The 24662-nt window shown below is 42.3% G+C and overlaps 1 protein-coding gene across 1 annotated transcript in view; it reads left to right on the top strand.

Annotated features, from left to right (window-relative positions):
• LOC137445777 (receptor-type tyrosine-protein phosphatase mu-like) overlaps positions 1–24662 on the top strand; it is a 203186-nt gene that overhangs the window by 136396 nt on the left and 42128 nt on the right. Inside the window, exon 2 of the mRNA XM_068147768.1 lies at positions 19938–20035. Within this exon, the coding sequence (XP_068003869.1) occupies positions 19938–20035 (98 nt within the window). The remainder of the gene's footprint in view (positions 1–19937; positions 20036–24662) is intronic.

Genomic DNA, 24662 nt, shown 5'->3' on the forward strand with positions numbered 1-24662 from the left:
TTTCTCCTCCACCGTAGCTATCTCAGGAGCACACGCCTATTGTTCTTTGAAGGAAAATGTCATTATGTTGACTCAGCCTCAAATCTGAGGAGTCAGAATGATTGATATTTAATTTTCCTATGTTCTCCTTAAGCAGCATTCAACATATCAAGTGTTAATGAGCAAATATAATTGTTTGAAGGGAAGAAGTGGCAAATTTAATCAGTTTGTAATAGACTTCCAATCTGCTTTTAACAGAGCTGGGAGTTGCATAATCACCTGTTTATTAAAGCGTTTCTGTCTCCCATACTAACCAGAGTTTGACATAGGCATCTCTCCACCTTGGCATTCATACCATCCTGCAGTTAAATTGAATTAGGGGGAGAAATATTTTTAAAAAGACTTCTGTAATTGAGGATTTCTCAGCTAATCATCAAAAAAAAAAAAAAGCTTTTACTTCCATTTTAAGAGTAGCACATAGAGAGTGTGCATTTTCATTTATATGATTAACATCAATTTCCCTTGATGTGATAAGTTTAATGTGAGTGGTAGACTGAAATTGCAGCTAATGAAGACTTTTGGTGATCTGCTGTAATTGGCATCAACAGATGGGATCCACACCTGAGTCACCGTGATTAGAAAGAATCTCTCTTCAGAAGGTAGCATACTGGGTCATGCAGAACCAGCAAGCTGCTGCAATTTAAAACTCTCTGTGTTGTTTTATGTAACTCTTGTTCCCATGGCTATAATTTTTTTTTTAAGGGGAAAAAAGAAAGAAAGAAAGAAAAAATAGTAGAATTTGTACTCTGGTTCCATTTACTGGAAACCAGCGTTTCTGTTTTTATCATGAGTTAAGTAATCAATTCATTTTAACCAGGTCCTTTAATGAGAGTGTTAGGTTGAATATCTGTATGGTAGTTAGACACACTGTTTCATGCTATCAACACTGTCGATAACCAGCTGAAGATGAACCAGTGTGTGCCCAGGTGGCCAAGAAGTCCAGCAGCATGCTGGCTTGGATCAGCAATAATATGACCAGCACGACCAGGGCAGTGATTGTCCCCCTGCACTCAGCACTGCTGAGGCCACACCTCAAATACTGGATGCAGTTTAGGACCCCTCACTCCAAGAAGGACTCTGAGGTGCTGAAGCATGTCCAGAGAAGATCAAGAAAGCTGGTGAAGGGTCTAGAGAATAGGAGTGGCTGAGACAACCAGGGGAAAACAATGCTGAGGAAAGACCTTCTCACTTTCTACAACTGACCGAAAGAAGGCTGTAGCGAGATGGGGGTCAGTCTCTTCACCCAATTAACAAGTGATAGGACAAGAGGAAACAACCTCAAGTTGCACCAAGGGAGGTTTAGGTTGGATATTAGGAAAAATTTCTTTCCCAAAAGGGTCGTCAAGCCTCAGAAGAGGCTTCCCAGGGAGGTGCTGGAGTGCCCATCCCTGGAGGGATTTACAAGCCAAGGGACATGGTTTAGTGGTGACCTGGCAGTGCTGAATCAGTGGTTTGACTTGGTCTTAAAGGTCTTTCCAACCAAAACTATTCCATGATTCTACTTTTAAGAAGATTTGTGGAAGTACTTCAGAACATATCTTAATGACTGCAAAAACAGTTATTCATGAAAATGAAGCAGCTTTAAATACAAAAGCCCAATGTAGCCTTTCAACTACTCTCTTTCTCCTTTTTGTTTTTGGTGTCTGTATGCAGCTCTAGAGCAGATGCTGAAACGTTTCACTTTGGGTATTGCTGATTATAAAGACAGACATCAAGTCAAGTTTCAGCCAGGGGGAATTTTAAAGTTCTGAAAATAAATATTTTGAATAGAAATGTTTACAGCCTTCACTAGAGCAGCATAAACTTGCCACCATAATAACCACCTTCAGATTCCTTCTCTTTTCTGCAAAATATGTCTTTTTCTTCCACATACCACCGTATATGTTGTGTGAACATGTTAATAAGGGCTTTCAGAAACAAAAATACATTTTCTTTCAAGCTGGAAGTTTCCTTTCAGGCATCTGAAGCAGAAATATTGCTTTGAATAATAACACTCTTAACTTTCTTGGCATGCTTTTTGCTGTTGTTGTTGTTTGTATGTTGCAAAAAAAAGTTGTCAGAGCTACAGCAGTGTGGAAGCTCCACACTTCTCCTCACACAGAAATTTCTGCTGCCATGGTTTTAGCCTCCAGATGAAAATTAACATTTGAAATTACTTCAGGGAGGATGGCAAAACAACAAAGGGAGATAGTTCCACACAGTATTTCAGCTTTATAGATGCTGTCATTCTTGCAGGTAGTCAGGATGATTTCCTGAGATACTCAGGATGATTTCCTGAGATAGATAGATGTATGACGTGACTGAATTCTATATACCTACATTAATCTTCCAAGATTCAGTTGTGTTTGATGTTGTGTTTCTTAATCATCTAACCCTTAAAAAAAGTGGTGGAAGCCATTTGTCTTCAGTGAAAATGATACATTTATTCTTCGGCACTGTGTTGATCAGCTCGGGCTTTTGAAACATGTCACAGAATTGCCTAGATTGGAAAAAGACCCTTAAAATCATTAAACCCCATCATTAGTCCATGCCATATCCCTAGCACTATGCCTCCATGACTCTTAAATACTTCCAGGGATGACAACTCCACCACTCCCTGAGCAATCTGTTTCAATGTCTAATAGCCCTTTCAGTAATGAAATTCCTCCTAATATCCAGTCTAAACTTCCCTTGGCACAACTTGAGGCCATTTGCTCTTGTTCTATCAGTTGTAACTTGTTTGCTATTCAGTTGTTTTCCAATAGTGGTAGCAATCACAGAATCACAGCATGTTAGAGGTTGGAAGGGACCTCCAGATATCATCAAGTCCAATCCCTCTGCCCAAAGCAGGATCACCTACATCCCACACAGGAATGCACCCAAACAGGTTTAGAAATTCTCCAGAGAAGACTCCACAACCTCACTGCACAGCCTGTTCCAGGGCTCTTGTCACCCTCACTGTAAAGTTTCTCCTCATGTTGAGGTGAAACATTCTGTGTTCAAGTTTGCATCCATAAGCAGTGACGAAGTTCCCTTTTATTTCTCATCCAAGTGCATACAGAAGTAATGCACTCTTTACATACAGAAGCAGTATCTCCAGATTACATCCTGAGGCAATATGCGGAGTGGACTAGATTACTTTTAAAGGTCCCTTTCAATTCTTCCTACCATTTCCCACCAAAGGCTGATGGCAACAACTCCAATATTTGAATATCTTTTTTAAAAATTGATGCTTTTACTAGTGCTGAGGGCAAAACCAGACAGCATGTAGTAAAAATTGGTAACTATGGAAGTCAACATTTTTTTGAACCACATTAGAGAATCACAGAATCCCAGCATGGTGGGGGTTCAGAGGGATCTCTGGAAACCATCTAGTCCAACTCCCCCTGCTAAAGCAGACTTGCTCACAGCACATTTCCCAGGATCACAATGTCCAGGTAGGTTTGAAATCTCTCCAGAGAGGGAGATTCCACAACCACTCTAGGCAGCCTGCTCCAAGGTTCCAGCACCCTCATAGGTTCCTCATGTTCAGATAGAACCTCCTGAGTTATAGTTTTGCTAGTTTTCCCTGATCCTGTCCCTGGGCGCTACTGAGAAGCGTCTGGCCCCATGCTCTTGACCCTCATCCTTTAGATATTGCTGAGTATTGAGAAGATCTCCTCTCAGGCTCCTTTTCCCAGAATAAACAGCCCCAGGTCTCTCAGTCTTTGCTCCTCACAGAGATGCTCCTGCCGCCTCAACACCTTTGTAGCCTCCACTGGACTCTCACCAGTAGTTCCCTGCCTCTCTTGATCTGGGGAGCCCAGAGCTGGACCCAGTACTCCAGGAGTGGCCTGACTATGGCAGAGCAGAGGGGCAGAATTTCCTTTGACCTGAGGGCTACACTTTTCTTAATCCACCCTAGGAGACCATCAGTGAAGCCAAATGATAAAACAGAAGGAGGTGTAGCAACATGCAATTTGTCAGAAAAATCATGTAGTCCAAATATCTTTTCTTCTGTGAGGTGTGATTTTCAGCGGCAGGAAGCTGAAGGTGTAAGAAAGCTTTTTGTCTTCTCATTTACTGGGGAAAAAATTTAAAAGAAGAGTATAGCAGATTTACAAAGAAAATGTATTTCAATAAACAAATAAGGCAGATTCTTTTTTGCCTTGTCACCATATCTATCTGTTGGGGGGGAAATGTCAACCCACCACAGAGACCTGTTGTCTTTTCTCTATTCTATATCCTGTGGTGACAACTGAAATCTCTGTATCAATATGGCCACCAATGCACACAACAGTCTGGATGATTTTGAAGCACAGCCTTTAAAAAAAAAATTAAAATACAGGCTTGCTGGACAAGTTTCTTTCCCTATCTATCTGAATTCTTTCCTGAAGTTACATATTCAGATGTAGACCTTGTGGAGATTGCCTTTGCTGCTGCTAAATCTCACTCTGCTGCAGATACACTCATTTCATTGTCTTGACTAAGCACCAAGGCACTGCATGTCTTAGAATGGTTTCTCTTGTGTTCAGTGGACATCAAATACTGCAGTGTACCAAAAAATATGATAATGATTAGAATTAAAAGCTTAGCCTTCCCCTTTCCCACCTGACATGGCTAAAATTGTAGAATCGTAGAATCATAGACTAGTCTGGGCCAGAAGGGACCTCCAAAAGTCATCCAGAATGACCTCCCTGCAGTCAGCAGGAACATCCCCAACTGGATTAGGCCGCCCAGGAACTCCTTGAGCCTCACCTTGAATATCTCCAGGGAAGGAGCCTCAACCATCTCCCTGGGCAACTTGTTCCAGTGTTTCACTACCCTCATAGTGAATAACTTCTTCCTGATATCCAATCTAAATCTACTCTTCTCTAGTTTGAAGTCATCACTCCTTGTCCTGTCCCTGCAGGTCTTCATAAAGAGTCTCTCCCCATCATTCTTGTAGCCCCCTTCAGGTACTGGAAAGTTACTATTAGGTCTCCCAAGATCCTTCTCTTCTCCAGACTGAATAACTCCAGCTCCCTCAGCCTGTCCTCATAGCAGAGGTGCTCTAACTCCCTGATCATTTTTGTGGTCCTCCTCAGGACCCTCTCCATCAGGTCCATGTCCTTCCTATACTGAGGGCAAAGTAACCAATGAGCTCCCAAAATAATAGGGCTGAGAGAATTTGTTGTCATGCAGATTGGATTTTTACTGAAATTATCTTGAAGAGGAAAAATACCCAAAACACTTCTAGTTGTTAATGACCTTCACATGTGTCTTGATCTGACTAATATTTGATTCTGACTGTTTCTGTGACTAATGAAAAAATCATAGAATGCTTTAGGTTGGAAGAAATCATAGAATGCTTTAGGTTGGAAGGGACTTTTATACATCTCATCCAAACCCTCTGCACTGAGAAGGGACATCTGGAGCTAGAGCAGGTTGCTCAGAGCCCCATCCAACCTGATCTGTAATGGTTACCCAAATGGAGCTTCTGCCATCTCTCTGGGCCAGAGTCTCATCACCCTCAGTATAAAAGAATTCTTCCTTCTATCTAGTCTAAATCACCCCTCTCTAAGTTAAAAGCTTCCATCCCTTGTCCTGTCACAACAGGCCCTGCTAAAAAGATTATCCCCATCTTTCTTGTGTACTCCCTATAAGTGCTGAAAGGTCACAATAAGGTCTCCCCAGAGCCTTCTCCAGGCTGAACAACTCCAACTCTCTCATCCTGTCCTCACAGCAGAAGGGTTCCAGCCCTCAGGTCGTTTTTGTGGCCTCCTCTGGATGCTTTCCAATGGGTCCATGTGTTTCTTGTGCTGAGGACTCCAAAATTTGGCCCAGCACTGCAAGTGAGTTCTAAGCAGAACAGAGCAGAGGGGCAGAATCACCTCCCTCCACCTGCTGCCCATGCTGCTTTGGATGATGACCAGGATGTAAATGTCCCAAATCGAATGTACCGAAGTTCTCTAGCCTTAAACAGAAACATATGGGTGAAGTATCTCACTCATGAGATACTTATCAGGATAATAATTTATGACAGATTCATATTTTCTTACATTTTTACTTATGCTTTAAAGTAGATTAAATTATCTTGTGTGTTCATTTGGGTAAAGTGTTTATGTTAATGGACTTGAACTCCCGGCACAGGCTTAAAAAAAATACATCTGAATATCTTACTCACAAGCATGAGCAACATTCCTTCACATCCAGGTCCTTGGAGAAAAATGAAGGAAGCTAGTAGCCAAAATAAACTCATATTTTTGAGCCAGAGAATAGTGATGATTTCATTATGTCCTCATGGTTATGATTGACTCAACATGAAAACAGAAAGTAGAAATTGGAAAGATTAATTAGGCTCTTTTGTCCATTCCCTGAAGAATCTACTACTGAAGGGGATAAAACGATCTTCAGCTTCTCATCCATCATCAGAATTGATTCTTCATTGCAAGTTGATATGCAGAACCCAGTCCAACAGGTCAATTACCTAAGATTTTCAAGTTGCAAATATTACAGGCAGCAGGTTTTCTGCAAAAAAATATTTGGTATGTTAGTTCTTCCCAAGCTCAGATAGGCAATTTAGAATGAGTGATTAACAGGTATCAGTATTTCCATGATGTAAATCACTTTTACTGAGAAGAATGTACAAATTAGAAGCTAAATCAACTTTCCTCTTGCAAAACATTGATTCTAAACCAAAACTTTCTGTGTGCCGCTTTCACAAAGACAGTTCAGGTTCAAACTGTGGGCACTGTGAGCTCAGATGGAGAGCAAATACCTCAGGCTGCTATCTGATCTTATAGAATCATAGAATCATTAAGGTTGGAAAAGATCATCAAGTCTAACTGTCTGAATCAATTTGGACTTGTATCTCACTTTCCCAGATGAGTCACCTACTGTTCTCCTGACCTGCTTGACTGTAATTATGCAATTAAATGTTTGAGGGGCATAAAGAGAAACTTCTACACTGGTTGGTTGGGGTTTATTTTAATTTCCTACATTTAAAAAAAGAAAGATCAGCATTTTTGAATGGTGCAATGATGGCTTGACGAGGTGGCCAAGACCACCAGCAGCATCCTGGCTTGGATCAGCAATACTGTGGCCAGCAGCACCAGGGACTCCATTGTTCCCATGTACTCAACACTGGTGAAGTCACACTTTGAAAACTGTGTTCAGTTTTGGGTCCCCACTACAAGAAGGACATTGAGATGCTGGAGTGTGCCCAAAGAAGGTAAACAAAGCTGGTGAAGGATCTAGAGCATAAGTCTGGTGACTGAGGAAACTGAAGTTATTTAGCTTGGAGAAAAGGAGGCTGAGGGGAGACCTTCTCACTCTCTACAACTCCCTGAAAGGAGGTTGTAGTGAGGTAGGGGCCAATCTCTTCTCCCAAGTAATGAAAGATTAGGCAAGAGAAAATCACCTCAAGTTGGACAGGAGAAGGTTTAGCTTGGATATATTGCTGCCCAGGGAAGTGCTGGAGTCCCTATCCCTAGAGCGATTGAAAAACCATGTGGTTCTGGTACTGAGGGACATGGTTAAGTGGTGACCTGATAGTGTTGGGTTAACTTGATGGGGTGGAATTGATCATCTTTTCCAACTGAAACAGTTCTATGATTCTGCACGTGATCTATGAACTATGGAGACAGCTTTAATTGCCATCAGCTTTGCCTAATCGCAAGCTAACTGAATAAATTTGGACCACTTTTATTGCTGCCAGTTCATCTGCTGCCATTCCGCAGAACTTCTGGGAGTAGCCTACAGGTGTTATGGGAATATGCTGTTTATTTGGGGGGGGAGGGGGAGGGAAGGGGAATTGTGTGACATTTACATTTTATTTTGTCGACACAGAACAAGCTGAGCTAGAATTGTAAATTCTGCTGCAGAGAAACGGCAATCAATACAGGTGTAACACTTTATGAGATGGAAAGTTAGCTGGTAGCATTAGCTGTAACGTTAGAAAATCATCTTAAACAGCACCTGCCAAGGCTGCACAAATAAAATCTGGTTTCAGATTTTAAAGTATAATTGATAAATTGCATTTGTTTCAGAACATGATGGAAATACTAATGTGGAGCAGGGACAGGGTAAAGATTATTCAAAAGTGGCTTGGGAAGTGGCATACAGATCTGTTGGAGAGGATCTAGAAGAGAGACACAAAGATGACCAGAGGACTGGGGCACCTCTTCTGTGATGACAGGCTGAGAGAGTTTGGACTGTTCAGCCTGGAGAAGAAAAGGCTCCAAGAAGACCTTATAGAGAGTTTCCAGTACTTGAAGGGGACCTACAGGAGGGCTGAGGAGGGACATTTTCTATGACTCTATGATTTTGAAAGGGCTTATAGTGATAGGACAAGGAGCAATTAAACTAGAGCAGGGTAGATTTAGATTAGGCATTAGGAAGAGGTTCTTTCCTGTGAGGGTGGTGGAACACTTGAATGGGTTGCTCAGAGAAGTTGTGGATGCCTCATCACTGGAAGTGTTTAAGACCAGACTGGATGAGGCTTTGAGCAATCTGGTCTAGTGGGAGGTATCCCTGCAGAGGGCTTGGAACTGGAGGATCTCAGGTCTCTTCCAACTCAAGCCATTCTATGATACTGTGGTTGTTCTGTATTACGCCAAGCCAGATCATTGTTTCCTGTTTTCTGTCAAGGAATGTTTGGGTTGTGACTGTGTGTGGCATGAATATCTTTTGTGCATTCATGAGCATTTCATATGTAATGTCCTGGAGCTCCAGTTTCAGACTGGGATTTCTAGATGGTACCATAATACAGATCAAATAAGGCACAGAGATGTGCACAGGGAGCTGTAGAAAATTAGGTCTTTCCTGAACCTCCTATTATCCAGGCTAAACAACCCCAGTTCCTTCAGTTGCTCCTTACAAAACCTCTTCTTCAGGCATTTCAGCAGCTTTGGACCTACTCCAACTCCTCAACATCATTCTTGTAGTGAGGGACTCAAATCTGAACCCAGGACTCAAGGTGTGTCCTCACCAATGCTGAGTACAGAGGGAAAATCACTGCCCTAGTCCTGCTAGCCACACTGATCCAAGTCAGGATGCTGTTGGCCTTCTTGGACATATGGCAACACGTCTGTCTCATGTTCATCTGGATTTGGACCAACAACCCTAGGTCCTTTTCTGCCAGGCAGTTTCCAGCTACTCTGCCCCAAGCCTGGGTTATTCTGTTGGGTTTTTTTTACCTAAGTGCAAGACTCAGCACTTGGCCTTGTTGAACCTCATGCAACTGGCTTCAGGCTACCTGTCTAGGTTCCTCTGTAGAGCCTTCCTACCCTCAAGCAAATCAATAGTCCGTCCCCCTCAAGTGTCTCACAGCTAGCTACGATAAACCCCACTCCATTCCAAACTCCCAGATTAATACAGAGATGCTAAAAAACACATACCCTTTGAGTAATGCCAACATTGATTAGTCCAGCAAATTATTTCTTTGATATTGCTCTTTTACAAAACTGGATAATCAGTTTGAAAATATTTTTTTGTTTGTTTGTTTGTTTGTTTTCTAAGTGTGGGTGTTAGATGTACACACTTAATTATGGGCTACAGCTGGATCATTTCTCTTACTGTTGTCTCCTCTGATCCTGTTCTGCAGGGATTCTGTGAACAGTCATAAAGTTTTATGGGGATGTGGTATTTGTGCTCTGGAATATCATAGAATCATTGGAACTGTTGAGGTTGGAAGATAACTTTTAGATCAAGTCCAACAGCTCACCTTAAATTCTCAATCCCACAGCTACTGCTAAGCCTCTGTCACTAAACCATGTCACTCAGCACCACATCTACACACCTTTTAAATACCTCTAGGGATAGGAATTCCACCACCTGCCTGGGTAGCCTGCTTCAGGGCTTGATAACCCTTTCTGTGAAGAGAGTTTTCCTGACATCCAACCTGACTATCCCCTAGCTCAACTCCTCTTGTCCTGTGTCATTTTCTGTGTTTTAATGGTACAGATCTAACTAAGCTGGAACAGTGCACACCCCTGTGCCTTATTTGATCTACACTGTGGTACCATCTAGACATCCCAGTCTGAGACTGGAGCTCCAGGACATTATATATAAAATGCTCATGAATGCACGAAAGATATTCATGCCACACACAGTCACAACCCAAACATTCCTTGACAGAAAACAGGAAACAATGATCTGGCTTGGCATAATACAGAACAACCACAGTATCATAGAATGGCTTGAGTTGGAAGAGACCTGAGATCCTCCAATTCCAAGCCCTCTGCAGGGACACCTCCCACTAGACCAGGTTGCTCAAAGCCTCATCCAGTCTGGTCTTAAACACTTCCAGGGATGAAGCATCCACAACTTCTCTGAGCAGCCCACTCATGTGTTCCACCGCCCTCACAGGAAAGAACCTCCAACAAGTGACAGGACAAGAGGAAACAACCTCAAGTCGCACCAAAGGAGGTTTAGGTTGGATACTAGGAAAAATTAGTTTCCCAAAAGGGTTGTCAAGTCCTGGAACAGGCTTCCCAGGGAGGTGCTGGAGTCCCCCAGGGAGGCTTAGACAGGATATTTGAAGAAACTTCTTCATTGAACAGATTATCAAGTCCAGAACTGGCTGCCCAGGGAGGTGGTTGAGTTCCCTGCCCTGGAGGTGTTTAAAAGCCACAGAGATGCGGTGTTGAGGGACATGACTTAGCACCAGAATTGGCACAGTTAGATAACGGTTGGACTTGATCTGAAAAGTGCTTTCCAACCAAAACTATTCTGTGATTTTCTGTTGCACAAACCAGCAGGACTGTGTCTCATCACCTACCACACACTGTAAACAGTGTGTTACAGGCCAAATGTATTTATGCCCTTTTTACATTTAGAAAGATGGGAGAACATACATGTCAGCCTTCTCCTTTCCTTCATCCTGGGAAAGATCCAATGTTGCCTTCCCTAAATATCAGAGGAGGTGCTGTAGAAAGCCAGCCAAAGCATGGGACAGTCTTGTGGGAGCTATAGATAAAATTCCTTGGTGCACCTCAGTCACTTAGCAATTTAAGCCTCATTGAAAGCTAATGGGACTTGAAAGCACTTGGAAAATTTCATTTTGTGACAGCCAATTTTCACATAGAGCAATGTGCAGATGGCAGAGCTTGCTGACTGGCCACCTCCAAGCAGGTAAGATTTAGTTTCTGCTTGAAAATCAGCCAATTACTATTCTCTCTGCTGTCCTTTGGCCGATAATGAGAGAAAGCTGTGGTTTCTTTCCAGAGAAAAACCTCTTGCACTGGGCAGGATTTATCCATATGAAGGATTTCAGCTTGCTTTTTTTAAACAGGGTTTCCTCCACATACCCTCCACTGCTTCCCCCACCTCGAAATGTCAAGCTAACAAGATTCAACCAGATGCATTTCTTATTGACAATCCATCTACAGGGAGGAAATAATGAAAAGCAGCATTTACATTCATAGCTCAGCCCTGATTAACCCACTTGAGTATTGCTGAGGTGACTTACCATGGAACAGTGTTGCTGCATACTGGGGTTTCTTTTGCATTGTAAGGTGGTATTATTGCAAAAGGTCAAAAAACTACAATAACAGCAACAACAAACAAATGCTGGGCAGCTTATAGCTCAAATACAGGTTCTGCATATATCTGAAGTACACAGTGCATTCAGAAGCCTGGGTTAAAACTGCTGTTAGGAGAAACAGAGCATTTTTTATTTGATTGAATTGAGTTGTGGTAGAATACTTCTTTACAAATCACAGAATTGTCAGGGTTGGAAGGAACCTCAAGGATCACCTAGTTCCAACCCCCCTGACATGTGCAGGTACACCTCACACTAGATCAGAACACAAAATGGTGTTCTGTCTTATCAGACTGAGTTCATTACTGCCTCTGAAAGTGGTTCATCTCTAGATCTCCTACCATAGAGGAATCAAATCACGTTTAAATCTGATGGGGAGGGTTTTTTCCAGCCCTCACATAAGTGCAGCCACAGCCTCAGGCTTTCTTCTTTAGGCTGGCTGCTGGATTAACAGGCCTAAGAGGAAACAACCTCAATGGAAGTTCCTCCACAGCTTTGTGCATTTGTATATAGGGTGCTTGGTTGCATGGTGTAGTTGGTTGGGTGGTGTTGGATGATAGATTGGACACGATGATCTTGAAGGTCTCTTCCAACCTGGTCTATTCTATTCTATTCTATTCTATTCTATTCTATTCTATTCTATTCTATTCTATTCTATTGTCTTGATCTGCTTGAGGATAGGGAGACTCTACAGAAGGGCTGAGGCCAGTTGTATGAGGTTCAATGAAGCCAAGTGTCAGGTCCTGCACTGGGTTTGAAGCAACCCCATGAATGCTCCAGGCTTAGGAAAGAATGACTGGAAAGCCACTGGGTGGAAAAAGTGCATCCTAATCTTACACTCCTTAGTCTACACCTGGTCTCACAGAGATCTCTTAAGGTTTACATGGCTGCTGACCCCTAATGAGCTTCTCATGAGGTAACTGGGAGGCTGGCAGTACAGAACACTGATGAAAACTTGATCACATAATGATGTGCCTGCAAATTCCTGTTGATAAGATCTTTGGCGTGTTGCCTTATTGAGTAGGGAGAAAAAGTATATTTCAGTTAAGGGAGATGTTCCCCTGCCTGCAGTCAGTGATATTTATAGTTTAAAGTAACATTTGGGGGTTGGACTAGATGACCTTTAAAGGTCCCTTCCAACCCAAACTGGTCTATGATTTAGCTGCAGTGTTTTAGGTAACTTTCTCTGAGTGTTTTGTTCTTACCTCAGAATCTTACCATGATTAAAAGAGCAAAAACCATGCACTTGTGGATTATCAGATCACTGACTGGCAGGCCATTAGTAACACTGCAATTTTTCTTCCTCTGGTGAAATTCTCTGGTTATCCCACTAACAGCTGGGCTGGCCCATTTAAGAGGTTCATTAGGAAAAGGAGAATTGCTGAACTTTTTAATCTGTAGACTTGAAGTCTGTTCTCCCCGTATTTTATTCTATGTTTTATCTCTGGTTTTATTGCTTTAATTGGTGTCTTGAACAATTTCTGCTACAAATTGGTTTGGGATTTTTTTGACAGTGGCAGTTGCAAGTGGAATCATTACTTTTTGGTTGGGCTTTTTAGTGGGTTTTTTGTTTGGGTTTTTTTTTGGTTGTTTGGGTTTTGGTTTGGGGCTTTTGGGAAGGTTTTGTGAGGGATTTTGTTGTTGTGTTGATATTGTGGATTTTGTTTGTTTGTTTTCTTCTTTTGTTTGTTTGTTGTTTGGGTTTTTGTTGTTTGTTTTTTTTCATGTACCCATATCACAGAATCATAGAACCATTTAGGTTGGGGAAAACATTTAAGATCATCAAATCCAACTGTTCACCCAGCACTGCCAGGTTACCACTAAACCATGTCTCTCAGCACCACATCAACACAGCCTCTCAGTCCCTCTAGGGATGGTGATTCCACCACTTCCCTGGGCAGCCTTGACAACATTTTTGGGAAAGAAATGTTTCCTGATATCCAACCTAAATCTCCCCTGGCACAGCTTGAGGCCATTCCCTTTTCGTCTGTCAGTTGTCACTTGGGAGAAGAGGCCAACAACCTCCTCATTCCAACCTCCTTTCAGATAATTCTAGAGGGTGAGAATGTCTTCCCTCATCCTCCTCTATTCCAGAGTAAACAATCCTTATTAAATATCTGTTAATAAGAAATCACTTATTGTATCTCAGGTTCATTTTGAAAGGATTATACATAGCAAAGATTAAGGTTTAAAATGGTGCTCCCTCAATGCAGACATAGTTGTCCTTGAGTGGTCAAGGTGTAGGCCCCCACAACAGTAAGCAGCAAGTTTTACTTTGGTAAAAAGTGAAGGCAGTTATTGCTGCTACAAAGTGCAGTAACCATTAGGTGAGGAGACCATTTTATAACCTTCTCTTCATGCAGGGTGGATGTGTCTCCTCACTGGAAGGAGGTTTATTGCACACTTTTCAAGATGGAATTTAACTCCTGTAGATACAAATCTTGCATCTTGTCAGTCCCCTGCCTCTATCAACACATGCTAACAGCTACCACTGCCCAGGCACTGTCCCTGGGGAGCCTTTGGAGCTTCAGGGTATCTGTTCATTTTCTGCACATTCCTAGGTTTAGTATCTATCACTGAAATTGGTCTCAGGTGGACTAAACATTAGCTTGTGGATCTAACATTCTACACTAGAAAAAGGGTTTAGAAGTGATTTGTTCCTTGTTTAAGCTGCGTGCTTTTCTAGAAATCGAAAACTGGCCTGTAGATTTACAAGTCCCATCTGAGTAAGTGCTGGGGACATTTCAGGCATCAGGTTTTACTTGTTTCTTTGTGTGTTTGCTTGCTTTCCTACAGCTGAACACTTCTATCCTGTATCAAATTGATCACACACCCCAGCAGCAGTACCACTTGTTAGAACTGATGCTAAGGGACATGGTTTAGCACCAGACTTGGTAGAGTTAGATAGCTGTTGGACTCAGTGAACTTAAAGGTCTTTTCCAACCAAAATGTTTTTATGATTTTATAACTAAGCCTCACAGTAACAAGCAGAAATGGAGGTTCTAGAAAGCTCTGTGTGCAGAAGCAGCAGCTTAAGAACTCAAACCATTCTTAAAAGCTGCAGGATTTTCCATTTCCTAATATGTTTGCATTCCCTGAGCAGCAACTAACAACTGCTGGTAATCCAGCTAATGGCTGTGATACATACAACTGATCATTTCTATGGAGTCTTTTCAATAATGCATTTAATTAGCTTGGGGTTTGGAGGGTTGATTTCTTTTCCTTATTTTTTCCCTTTGCTTTTCATCCTCTGCTTGCAGTGTGTTGTTGATGTCTTTTTTTCCCCCCTTTTCTTTTCTTTTTTTTTCCCACAGCAGAGATCTTTGATCCCACCTAGTACATTGTGTAGCTAATGGGGTGCGCTGCAGGCTTACTGTTAGGCAGCACAGCTCCTTCTCTTCATAGCTTCTCCTCCCGCAATGTGACAACTGCTGAGAGTAACCTTCCTGCCTATAGTGCACACATCTGTTAACTTGATGCTTATAACAATTATAGGCCCTTTCTCTCTTTACCATAAGCCTCTGGAATCAAATTGTTCAGTCCTTCATGACAATAAATCCTCCAACTCTCCCTAGCCCCTAATGCTTTTCACTTCTGGTGGGAGACAAGTAATAATTTATTCATATGTCAAGAAATTAATTTCAAAAATGTCAAGGAGGGAAGAAAAATGAGAGAGAAAAGAATTACTTTCTGAGACTTTGAGGTAGGTTTTCAGGTATAGTTTTTTGTTTTTTTCCTTTTGGTGTCCTGAATGTGAAAGAAGTTTGGAGGTTACATGTAAGAGTTGGGGAAGAAGAGAAAAACTGAGGAAAGCAGGAAACACAAGCCCTATGAGGAGAGGCTGAGGGAGCTGGGGCTGCTTAGCCTGGAGAGGAGGAGACTCAGGGGTGACCTTATTGCTCTCTACAACTACCTGAAGGGGGGTTGTAAACAGGCAGAGGTTGGTCTCTTCTCCCAGGCAGGCAGCACCAGAACAAGAGGACACAGTCTCAGGCTGCGCCAGGGGAATTTCAGGCTAGAGGTCAGGAGGAAGTTTTACACAGAGAGAGTGATTGCCCACTGGAATGGGCTGCCTGGGGAGGTGGTGGAGTCACCGTCACTGGAGGTGTTCAGGAGGAGACTTGACAGGGTGCTTGGTTGCATGGGTTAGTTGATTAGGTGGTGTTGGATGATAGGTTGGACACGATGATCTTGAAGGTCTCTTCCAACCTGGTTTATTCTATTCTATTCTATTCTATTCTATTCTATTCTATTCTATTCTATTCTATTCTATTCTATTCTATTCTATTCTATTCTAAATCCTGCCAAGCACTTTTAATTAGGATTGTCTTATCATTTGGATAGTAAGATGGAGAAGAGCATAGCACATTTCTTCTAGAAGAACAATTGGAATCAAACTTGAAAGCCTTGTCGGAGCTCAGTTCTTTCTCTGGCCTGAAACATTGTATTGCCTTTTCTTAAAGACAGATTTTTCTCATATTTTTTAATTCTCTACTTTTCTTTAGAAGAATGACAAATTCATAATCTTTAGGAAGAAATCAGTGATCAGGATCTCTCCCCACTTGTAATTTGTGATTTCAGGATCTGAAATGTCGGACTCTTTAAAATGATGAGACAAATTGGACTGTCTGTAGGGGAGTAAGGAAAAAAAAGGGGTTGGCGGAGGGGGTTGTGTGGAATAAATTGGTCCAGGTTATCCCAGAGCTGTCAAAAAGAAATGGTTGTGACAAAATAAGGTCCAACCATCTTGTATCTCAAGTGAATCTGTAGGAAAGCAAATTGAAATAATAGGACATTGAGACACTTGAACGTGTCCAGAGAGGCCTTGAGCACAAGCCCTATGAGAAGAAGCTGAGGGAGCTGGGATTGTTTAGCCTGGAGAAGAGGAAGCTCAGGGGAGACCTCATTACTCTCTACAACTACCTGAAGGGTGGTTGTAGCCAGGAGGAATTTGGTCTCTTCTCTCAAGCAACCAGCACCAGAACAAGAGGACACACTATCAAGCTGTGCCAGGGGAAGTTTAGGCTCGAGGTGAGAAGAAAGTTCTTCACTGAGAGAGTCGTTTGCCAGTGGAATGTGCTGCCCAGGGAGGTGGTGGAGTCACCGTCCCTGGAGGCGTTCAACAGGGGATGGACGTGGCATTTGGTGCCATGGTTTAGTCATGAGGTCTGTGGTGACAGGTTGGACTCGATGATCTTTGAGGTGTCTTCCAATCTGGGTGATTCTGTGATTCTGTGAAATTTGCTCCATTGTCTCTCAGTTTCTCAAAGATTCTGACTTCTTGCAAGGAGAAAAGAAGATGGCTGGGTGGACAGAGGATCTTTCCTCACCTTTCCTGCAACTTTATGGAAAATATATTCAGGTGAACTGTCCTGAAATGTCACAAACTTCAGTGGTGTCAGAATGCAGTGGAGCCATTTTGATTTTCTCCATTAGATCAGGATTCTTCAAGCAATAGTGATGTCATGTGTTGTCCTTGATCAAGCTTAAATAATCTTATTAATGTGCTAGGAACGTTTTCCAGGACATTACTCTGTGGAAAACTGCCTTTACCTAATCCTGCTTCATAGATTATACCAATAGGAATTTTGCTGAATATTTGTTTTATATTTGAGAGGAAAGGAGGAGATCTACAGACATAGAATCATAGAATAGTTTAGTTATAGTCATCAAGTCTAACCATTAACTGCCAATTCACCACTAAACCATGTCCCTCAGCACCACATCTACATGTACTTTAAACCCTTCTATGGATGGCAACTCTGTCACTCCCCTGGGTAGCCTGTTCCAGGGCTTGGTAGTACTTTTAGCTTTTTAGTACTTTTTCCTACAGTGGGTAAAATAGTCTTCTTCATTCTACCAGTAGGAGAGATTGGCCCAAAACCTTTGTAATGCTGTTGTGGCTTTACTTGACCCAGGAACTTTATCCAATCCCACGTTACTAAAATACAAACGAGCTAAACTTTAACTACAGTATATATTAGTTATCTTACTGTGGCAATCAAAACTGCAATTGGACCATGCCTGTATTACATCTGCAGGATACTTAGAAGTAAAATACTGATTGAAAATTTCCATGTGGTGGAGAGTGATTCAGCTCTTACTATAGTTCAGAATGACATCTCACAGAAGTTCTGTGCTGTAAATGGGGGAAAAAAAAAATATGTCCAGTTTTGTAGCCACAATTTAATCTTGAATTTGGTCATTTCAAAATCTGTAGGTTTATATCCTGCTGTTATTTCTGCTCTGAGACCTTGTGATGTTTCTTGTGTTCCAGATTCCTGATATTCTTGATGATTTAAACGTTTTCTTCTCCTGTTGTATGAACTACAAATAAAAGACAAGCTCAGTAACTACAGGGAAACTGCATTTGGAGCATATTTAAAAGCAGAAAAAGTATGAGGGAGAATGTATAACTTATTTAAGTGGTGTGAGCAAACTATGGGTGATAAAATTATCCTTTGAAATTGCTGAAAATAAATTTAAAGCATTCAAAAATTTTAGGTCATTTCCATCTATTTTCTTAACCTTTACTCCTAAATAAGTTATGTCATAACTGTGATGTTATTTGCCTAATGAGCTGGTTTTGACTTCCCCATATCACAGAATCACAAAGTCACAGAATCACAAAGTCACAGAATAACAGAATATTTTGGGTTGGAAGGGATCTTCAAAGGTTATCTAGTCCAATCCCTCTGCCATGATAATATGTAATAACATAGTAATTTCTTTTCACTAAGTACTTGACTTTCCCAGTGAAAATTTCATATTCAAATGTAGCTCAAAGTACCAAGTTGTGGATGCCAAACTACCCAAATCTGTCGATGTATGGTTTTGGAATGTTTTGAGAGTGTTGGTTTCTTCACTAGAGGCACATTTAGGCCACTATATTATCCATTTGTCCTCTAATTATTTGATTTAAAGCATTCCTCTAAATAGCCACTAACGGCTTACTCAGTGTGGCAGTTCAGTAATGGATTCAGTATGGATGTTAAGCTTACAGTCGCAGACTCATAGAATGGTTTTGGTTGGAAGAGATCTTAAAGATCATCTAGTTCAAACACCCTTGCCATGTACAGGGACAACTTCTACTAAATCAGTTTTGTCAAGGCCTCATCCAACCTGGTTTTGAACACTTTCAGGGAGGGGACATCCACAACCTCCCTGGGCCGCAAGTTCCAGTGTCTCACTACTCTCACTGTAAATAATTCCTTCCTAATATCCAGCCTAAATCTGCTCTCTTCCAGCTTGAAGCCATTCCCCCTCACCCTATTAGTAAAAGCCCTTGTAAAAAGTCACTCACCAGCTTTCTTATCGACTCCCTTCAGACATCTTCAACTAGAGCAAGTTGCTCAGAGCCCCATTCAACTTGACCTTGAATGTTTCCAGGAATGGGGCATCTACCACCTCTTGGGACAACCTGTAAGGTTATCTGATAGTATTTTACCTAAGGTATCTGATAATGCTTTACATTTCTTTATTCTTATTGGCTCAGTGATTTTAAAGCAGTGGTTTAAAGTTGAGGTGCACACTGAACATGATGGGTAAGACACATAGGCTGGAAACAGGCATGACCAGGCATATGCAAAGTGGTGTGGTTGTTCTTCTCAGAATGGTTGTGGAGTCTCCTTTTCTGGAGAGATTCCAAACATGCTTGGACACTATCCTGGTCAAGCTGCTTTACCAGGGTTGTTAGATTAGATGATCCTCAGAGATCAGTTCCAACCTCACCATTTTGTGCTTCTGTTCTCAATATTCCGCAATTCTGTCATATTTTCAATCACACTTCCCATGGACTGGTGCCCAGATTAAGCGCAACACTAGAGGAAGCCCTTTGTGTTCACCTACATAAGGCTGTTGGGGAAAGCTCTGCAGAGGACTTGACTGCTGTGGCATGCCAGGGTTCTTCACCACTTTCCTTGCTGTTTTGCAAGGTGATACACTGCAGCACAACACTGTAACTTCTGTCTCACTTTGGGAAGTACAATTTAGGAGCTGAGGTAATTTGATGGATAGTGTATACTAAGAAAAAATATTAGAAACCAAGAAAGGCCACACAGTCCACAGAGGCTCATTTCATTCTGAAAACACCCTTCCTAGTTTATCTTCCAATCGTTAAGAGAAAGACTAATGTTATCCATTTTTTATAGCTCCACTTTTGGGTATTAGGGAGATAAATACCCAAATGTTGGAGAACTAACTTTCTTTCAGAGCACTATTTCAGGGAGGAAAAAATCCCCCCACACCTGAACGCAGCTAGGTGGCAGGAAAGAAAATAAGCTGACCCTAAATGAAAAAGACATTGATAGTGATAGGATTATATGTGTATAGTCACAGTTTCTCAAAGTTCCCCAGAGACCAGCTTCCAATCATGAGATGTTCAGAGAGTAACCTTTCATGTGATTTATTGTTTCAGGACCAATGCAGGAGACAATATATGACTTCTGGAGGATGGTGTGGCATGAAAACACAGCCAGCATAATCATGGTTACTAATCTTGTAGAAGTGGGAAGGGTAAGTGATTTTTGTACTTAAAAAGATGAAAGACTTCCAAGGTGTTTGCTTTTGGAAATTAAAGAGCAGACCAACAAGATGCTTATACACTGAGTATGGTGCATAAAATATTTATGACTGCCTGTGCTGAGAGGTTCATTATCAATTATTTTTAAACATGCCTTGGATGCTGGGCTTTGATACCATTAGCACAGTGGGGAAAAAAAGGAGAAGATAAAGCTGCATTCTGTAGAGCACAGCCTGCAAAGACTGCAGAAGAGGGAAGGTGTCCAATCTTTGTATGTATCTCAACATCGAGTTTCTATTAGGGGAAACTAGGGAACCAGTTACAGAACAAGGTGTGGAGTCATCTTTCTTTTTTCAATTGAGAGGATGTAATTCTGAAACAGATTTCTGAGAAAAGGAGTTAAACTATGAAATTGCAGCTTCCTCATACTGTCTGGCCAGCAGATTGAGAGAGGTGATTCTGCCACTCTGCTCTGCTCTGGTGAGGCCTCCCCTAGAGTACTGTTTCCAGCTCTAGAGTCCCCAACACAAGAAGGACATGGACCTGCTGGAGCAGGTTCAGAGTAGGTCCACAAAGTTGATCAGAGAGCTGGAGGCCCTCTCCTGCAAGGTTGGGCTGGGAGAGTTGGGGTTGTTCAGCCTGAAGAAGAAAAGCTGCAGGAATACCCTTTAGCAACACTTCAATATCTGAAGGGGACCTGCAGGAAGGCTGAGGAGGGACTGTTTAGAAGGGCTTGTAGCAATGGATTTAAACTGGAGTAGGGTAGTTTTAGGTTAGACATAAGGAGGAAGTTCTTTACAATGAGGGTAGTGAAATACTGGAACAGGCTTCCCAGAGATGTGGTGGAGGTCCCACCCCTAGAGACATTCAGGGACAAATTTGATGGGGTCCTGAGCAGCCAGATCCAGTTGGAGATGTCCCTGCTTGCTGCAGGCAGGTTGGACAAGATGGCCTTCAAGGATCCCTTCCAACTCAATCCATTCCTGGACTCCCCAGATGTAGAGGGACAGGGAAATACTTGAGAGTCTAATGGAGGCTACAAGGATGACCAAGAAACTGGAATATCTCTCTTATGAGGAAATACCTGGGGCTGTATAGTCTGGAGAAGAGAAGACTGAGAGAGAGTCTTATTAATGTTTATAAATATCTGAAGGATGGTTGTCAGGAAGAGGGGGTTGGTCTCTCTGCAAACTGGAATACAGGAAATTCAACCTCAACATGAGGGAAAAGTTCTTTCATATGAGGATGACAGAGCATTGGAGTACTGGCCAGAGAGGTTGCAGAGCCTTCTTCTCTAGAGACTTTCAAAACCCACCCAGATGCACTTCTGTGTGGCCTGCTATGTGATCCTGCTTTGGCAGGGGAAGGTGGACTCATGATCTCCAGAAGTCCCTTCCAGCCACTGCCATGCTATGATTCTATGATTTTCCTAACTCAGCCTGGTTTGTTTGGGTTTTCCTTCCTCTAAGCTTTCTGGACTGAAACACCAAAAATCTTTACTCATTTGGATACTAAGTTTGTTGACCAGGAAGTCCTCTTTAGGAGACGAGTAGTAAAAGGGAAGCTTGAGTTACCTGGCTGAGATACTGTGTACTTTTCTTTCAGTGCTTTATAACTTCTAAAATAAGCCTCCTACTCAAGTCATTATGGCTAATTTTGTTTGCAGCAAGTATTGAATGGAACCATTTTCTTTGTTTCTCACAACTGTCAATAACTGAGGATTTAATCTACTGCTTTGTCTATGCAATAGTGTCTTGATTCTCATCTGGGATGTTTTATCCAAGAAAATTTGCTTGGGAATTGGGCATAGAGCTTGCATTTAAAATAATAAAGAAAAGAAGAAAAAAAAACCCCAAACCAGCTCACTGCTTTTATTGCAGCTCCTGCAATCAGTGTAAGTCGAAGCGTTGACTTAAGAAGTCATGAACACATATCTTGGTGTGAGCCACACGGTTTTAAGAGATGGTTATAATTTCATGCTGGAACCGTGGCTGGTGCCCTTCTGCCCTGTGGCAATTTCCTGAGCAGAGAGAACACTGATTTGTGGTTGGACTTGATCTTAAATGTCTTTTCCAACCAAAATGATTCTATGTTGCCATTACTCTGTGTCACTATGAAGTGTAGCCAGCAGGTCAAGAGAGGCGGCTCTCCCGCTCTGCTCCACTCTGGGGAGACCCCACTTTGTGTACTGCATCCAGTTCTGGAGCCACTATTACAAGAAGGATGTGGGCATGCTGCAAGGTGCCCAGAGAAGAGCCGCAAGGATGATTGGAGGGCTGGAGCACCTCTCCTATGATGACAGGCTGAGGGAGTTAGGGCTGTTCAGTCTGGAGAAGAGAAGGCTCTGAGAAGACCTTATTGTGGCCTTCCAGTATCTGAAGGGGGCCTACAAGAAAGCTGAGGAAGGACTTTTTAGGGTGTCAGGTAGTGACAGGACTGGGAGGAGCAGAGCAAAACTAGAAATGGGTAGATTCAGGTTGGATGTTAGGAAGAAACTCTTCACCATGAGGGTGGTGAGACACCAAATGCCAAATGAGGTGGTAGAAGCCTCATCCCTGGAGGTTTTTAAGGCCAGGCTGGATGTGGCTGTGAGCAACCTGATCTAGTGTGGTGTCCCTGCCCATGGCAGGGGAGTTGGAAGTAGATGATCCTTGAGGTCCCTTATAACCCTGACAATTCTATGATTCTATCATCTCCTTTTTTAGCAAGTCCAGTTTCACAATCTCAATTTATTCTTCTTTCAGTCCTTTGTTAGCTGTTAATATACATCCTAAGGTTTAGATGTCAATGTGCTCAAGCCTGCCAACAGATCAGGTGCCAATATTATTTATAGATATAAAAAAAGATGGGATTGGTGACTGCAATTAACACCTGCTGCAGGAACATGTGTACAACTAACAGTACTGACAAAAAGAAGATCATGGAGGCTGCTTCAAAAACTCAATCCCCTGAGCAAGGAGGAAGGTGGAAATAGTTGGATGATCCCGTATCTATTCAAAACAGCTGGGCTGGTGAGAACAGGAAGCTCTCCAGCAAATCTTTTTTGTTAAAGCCTTATGCATGTTGATAAGTACCCAAGTACCTAACTTAAAAAGGGATGTGCTCAGGCTGCGGATAAACAAGCCTTAGAACAAAAACATCATACAGCCTGAAACCATCCAGTTTTCCTCAAATCAGTACTTTAAAGCATCAGTTAGAGCAAACTGTCAGGTATGAGCTGGGGAAATGCTGGTTTTGGTGCCAGTGCTGGCAGCCTCAGCTCAGAACAATTGGCTACACAACAGTTTGAGCCACCACAGAGATTTCTTCAGGGTGCAAGAGTCCTAGTGGGACACAGATCTATGGCTTTTTTGTTTCTGGCAGTGGTAGAAACAATTTTGTTTTCACTTTCTCTGGAGGCCAGAGAAAGGTGAGATCAGAGAGCAGAAATTAAATGAGCTGTCAATGGAAATGAGATTGTGTGAGCCCCAGAATGATGTAGTCACTCCTCCACCAGTGCTTCTGTCCTGCTCCCAGAGCTCGAACCATCCTCAACAACAAGGAGGCATATTAGAAGCACACCATCTGTCCCACAACCCCTAACACAAACTTCGTGCCACCTTGTGGAATCACAGAATGGTTTGGGTTGGAAGAGACCTTTAAAGGTCAGCTAGTCCAATCCCCGTGCAGTTAGCAGGAACATCTGCAAGCAGATCAAGCTGCTCAGAGCCCCAGACAGCCCTGCCTTGGAGGTTGTTTCCAGGAATGGGGCTTCTCCCACCTCTGTGGGCAACCTGTGCCAGTGTTTCACCACCTTCATTATAAAACCTTGATTAGTGATGATTTTAATGAACCTTTTGGTAGCATTCCTGCAGGGCAAACTTTGTAACCTTCCCAGCCATGAGGTTTTCCTTTTCTGTTGGCAGTGGGTTTATCCATTTTAATTTTTAACCCTCTTGACTCATTGTAAGCTGAGGAGAAAAAAATCCTTTCTATTTTCTGGGAAATGAAGTATCTATTTAACGTGTTTGCTGCACAGAGTACATCCTTCATGAATTAATCATCGAGAGGGTGTACATGTATCTGTTTACCAGGACTGGCTGAGCAGTCATTAAATCAGAGCTAGGAACTAGCTTCTTGCCCTGGAGCATTATGCAGCAGGACCGTTTTAATTGCGGATGGAGGAATCACCATGAGGCTGTCCCTAATGCAAGCACCTGCTGCAAATGACTCGGTCCCCACATTACCCTCCAGCAGGGTCTGGGTACATCTGCCAATAACTGTCATTATCTGAGGCACACTTGTCAAAACCATGCATCCCTTTAAGCTCTTGCATGTTCCAGCCAGGGACCCTTGTCAGTGTTGCTGGCACCTGCAGACTGCCGTGCACCTGGTATTTAAATGGCAGGGAAATGTGTTTTTGATTGTTTTCTCTCTTTAATGAACCCACCTAAGGGACATGGAGTTGTTTCTCTGGTAGCCCCTTACCCACTCGCTCCCATTTACGCACCTTCTGTGGAAATTCAGTGCTCGCTCGCGCTGCTACACTAATCCATCTGCCACAAGCCTTATCACAAAATCTGCAGGGCTCCCCAAGGAGACTTTTGTACTGGTAGTTTAAGCTAATGATTTCTAAACATA

The sequence above is a fragment of the Melanerpes formicivorus genome, unplaced genomic scaffold (assembly GCF_026170545.1).
Source record: "Melanerpes formicivorus ecotype bairdi unplaced genomic scaffold, bMelFor1.0.p_v2 SCAF_15, whole genome shotgun sequence".
In the NCBI taxonomy this organism is placed as follows: Eukaryota; Metazoa; Chordata; class Aves; order Piciformes; family Picidae; genus Melanerpes; species Melanerpes formicivorus.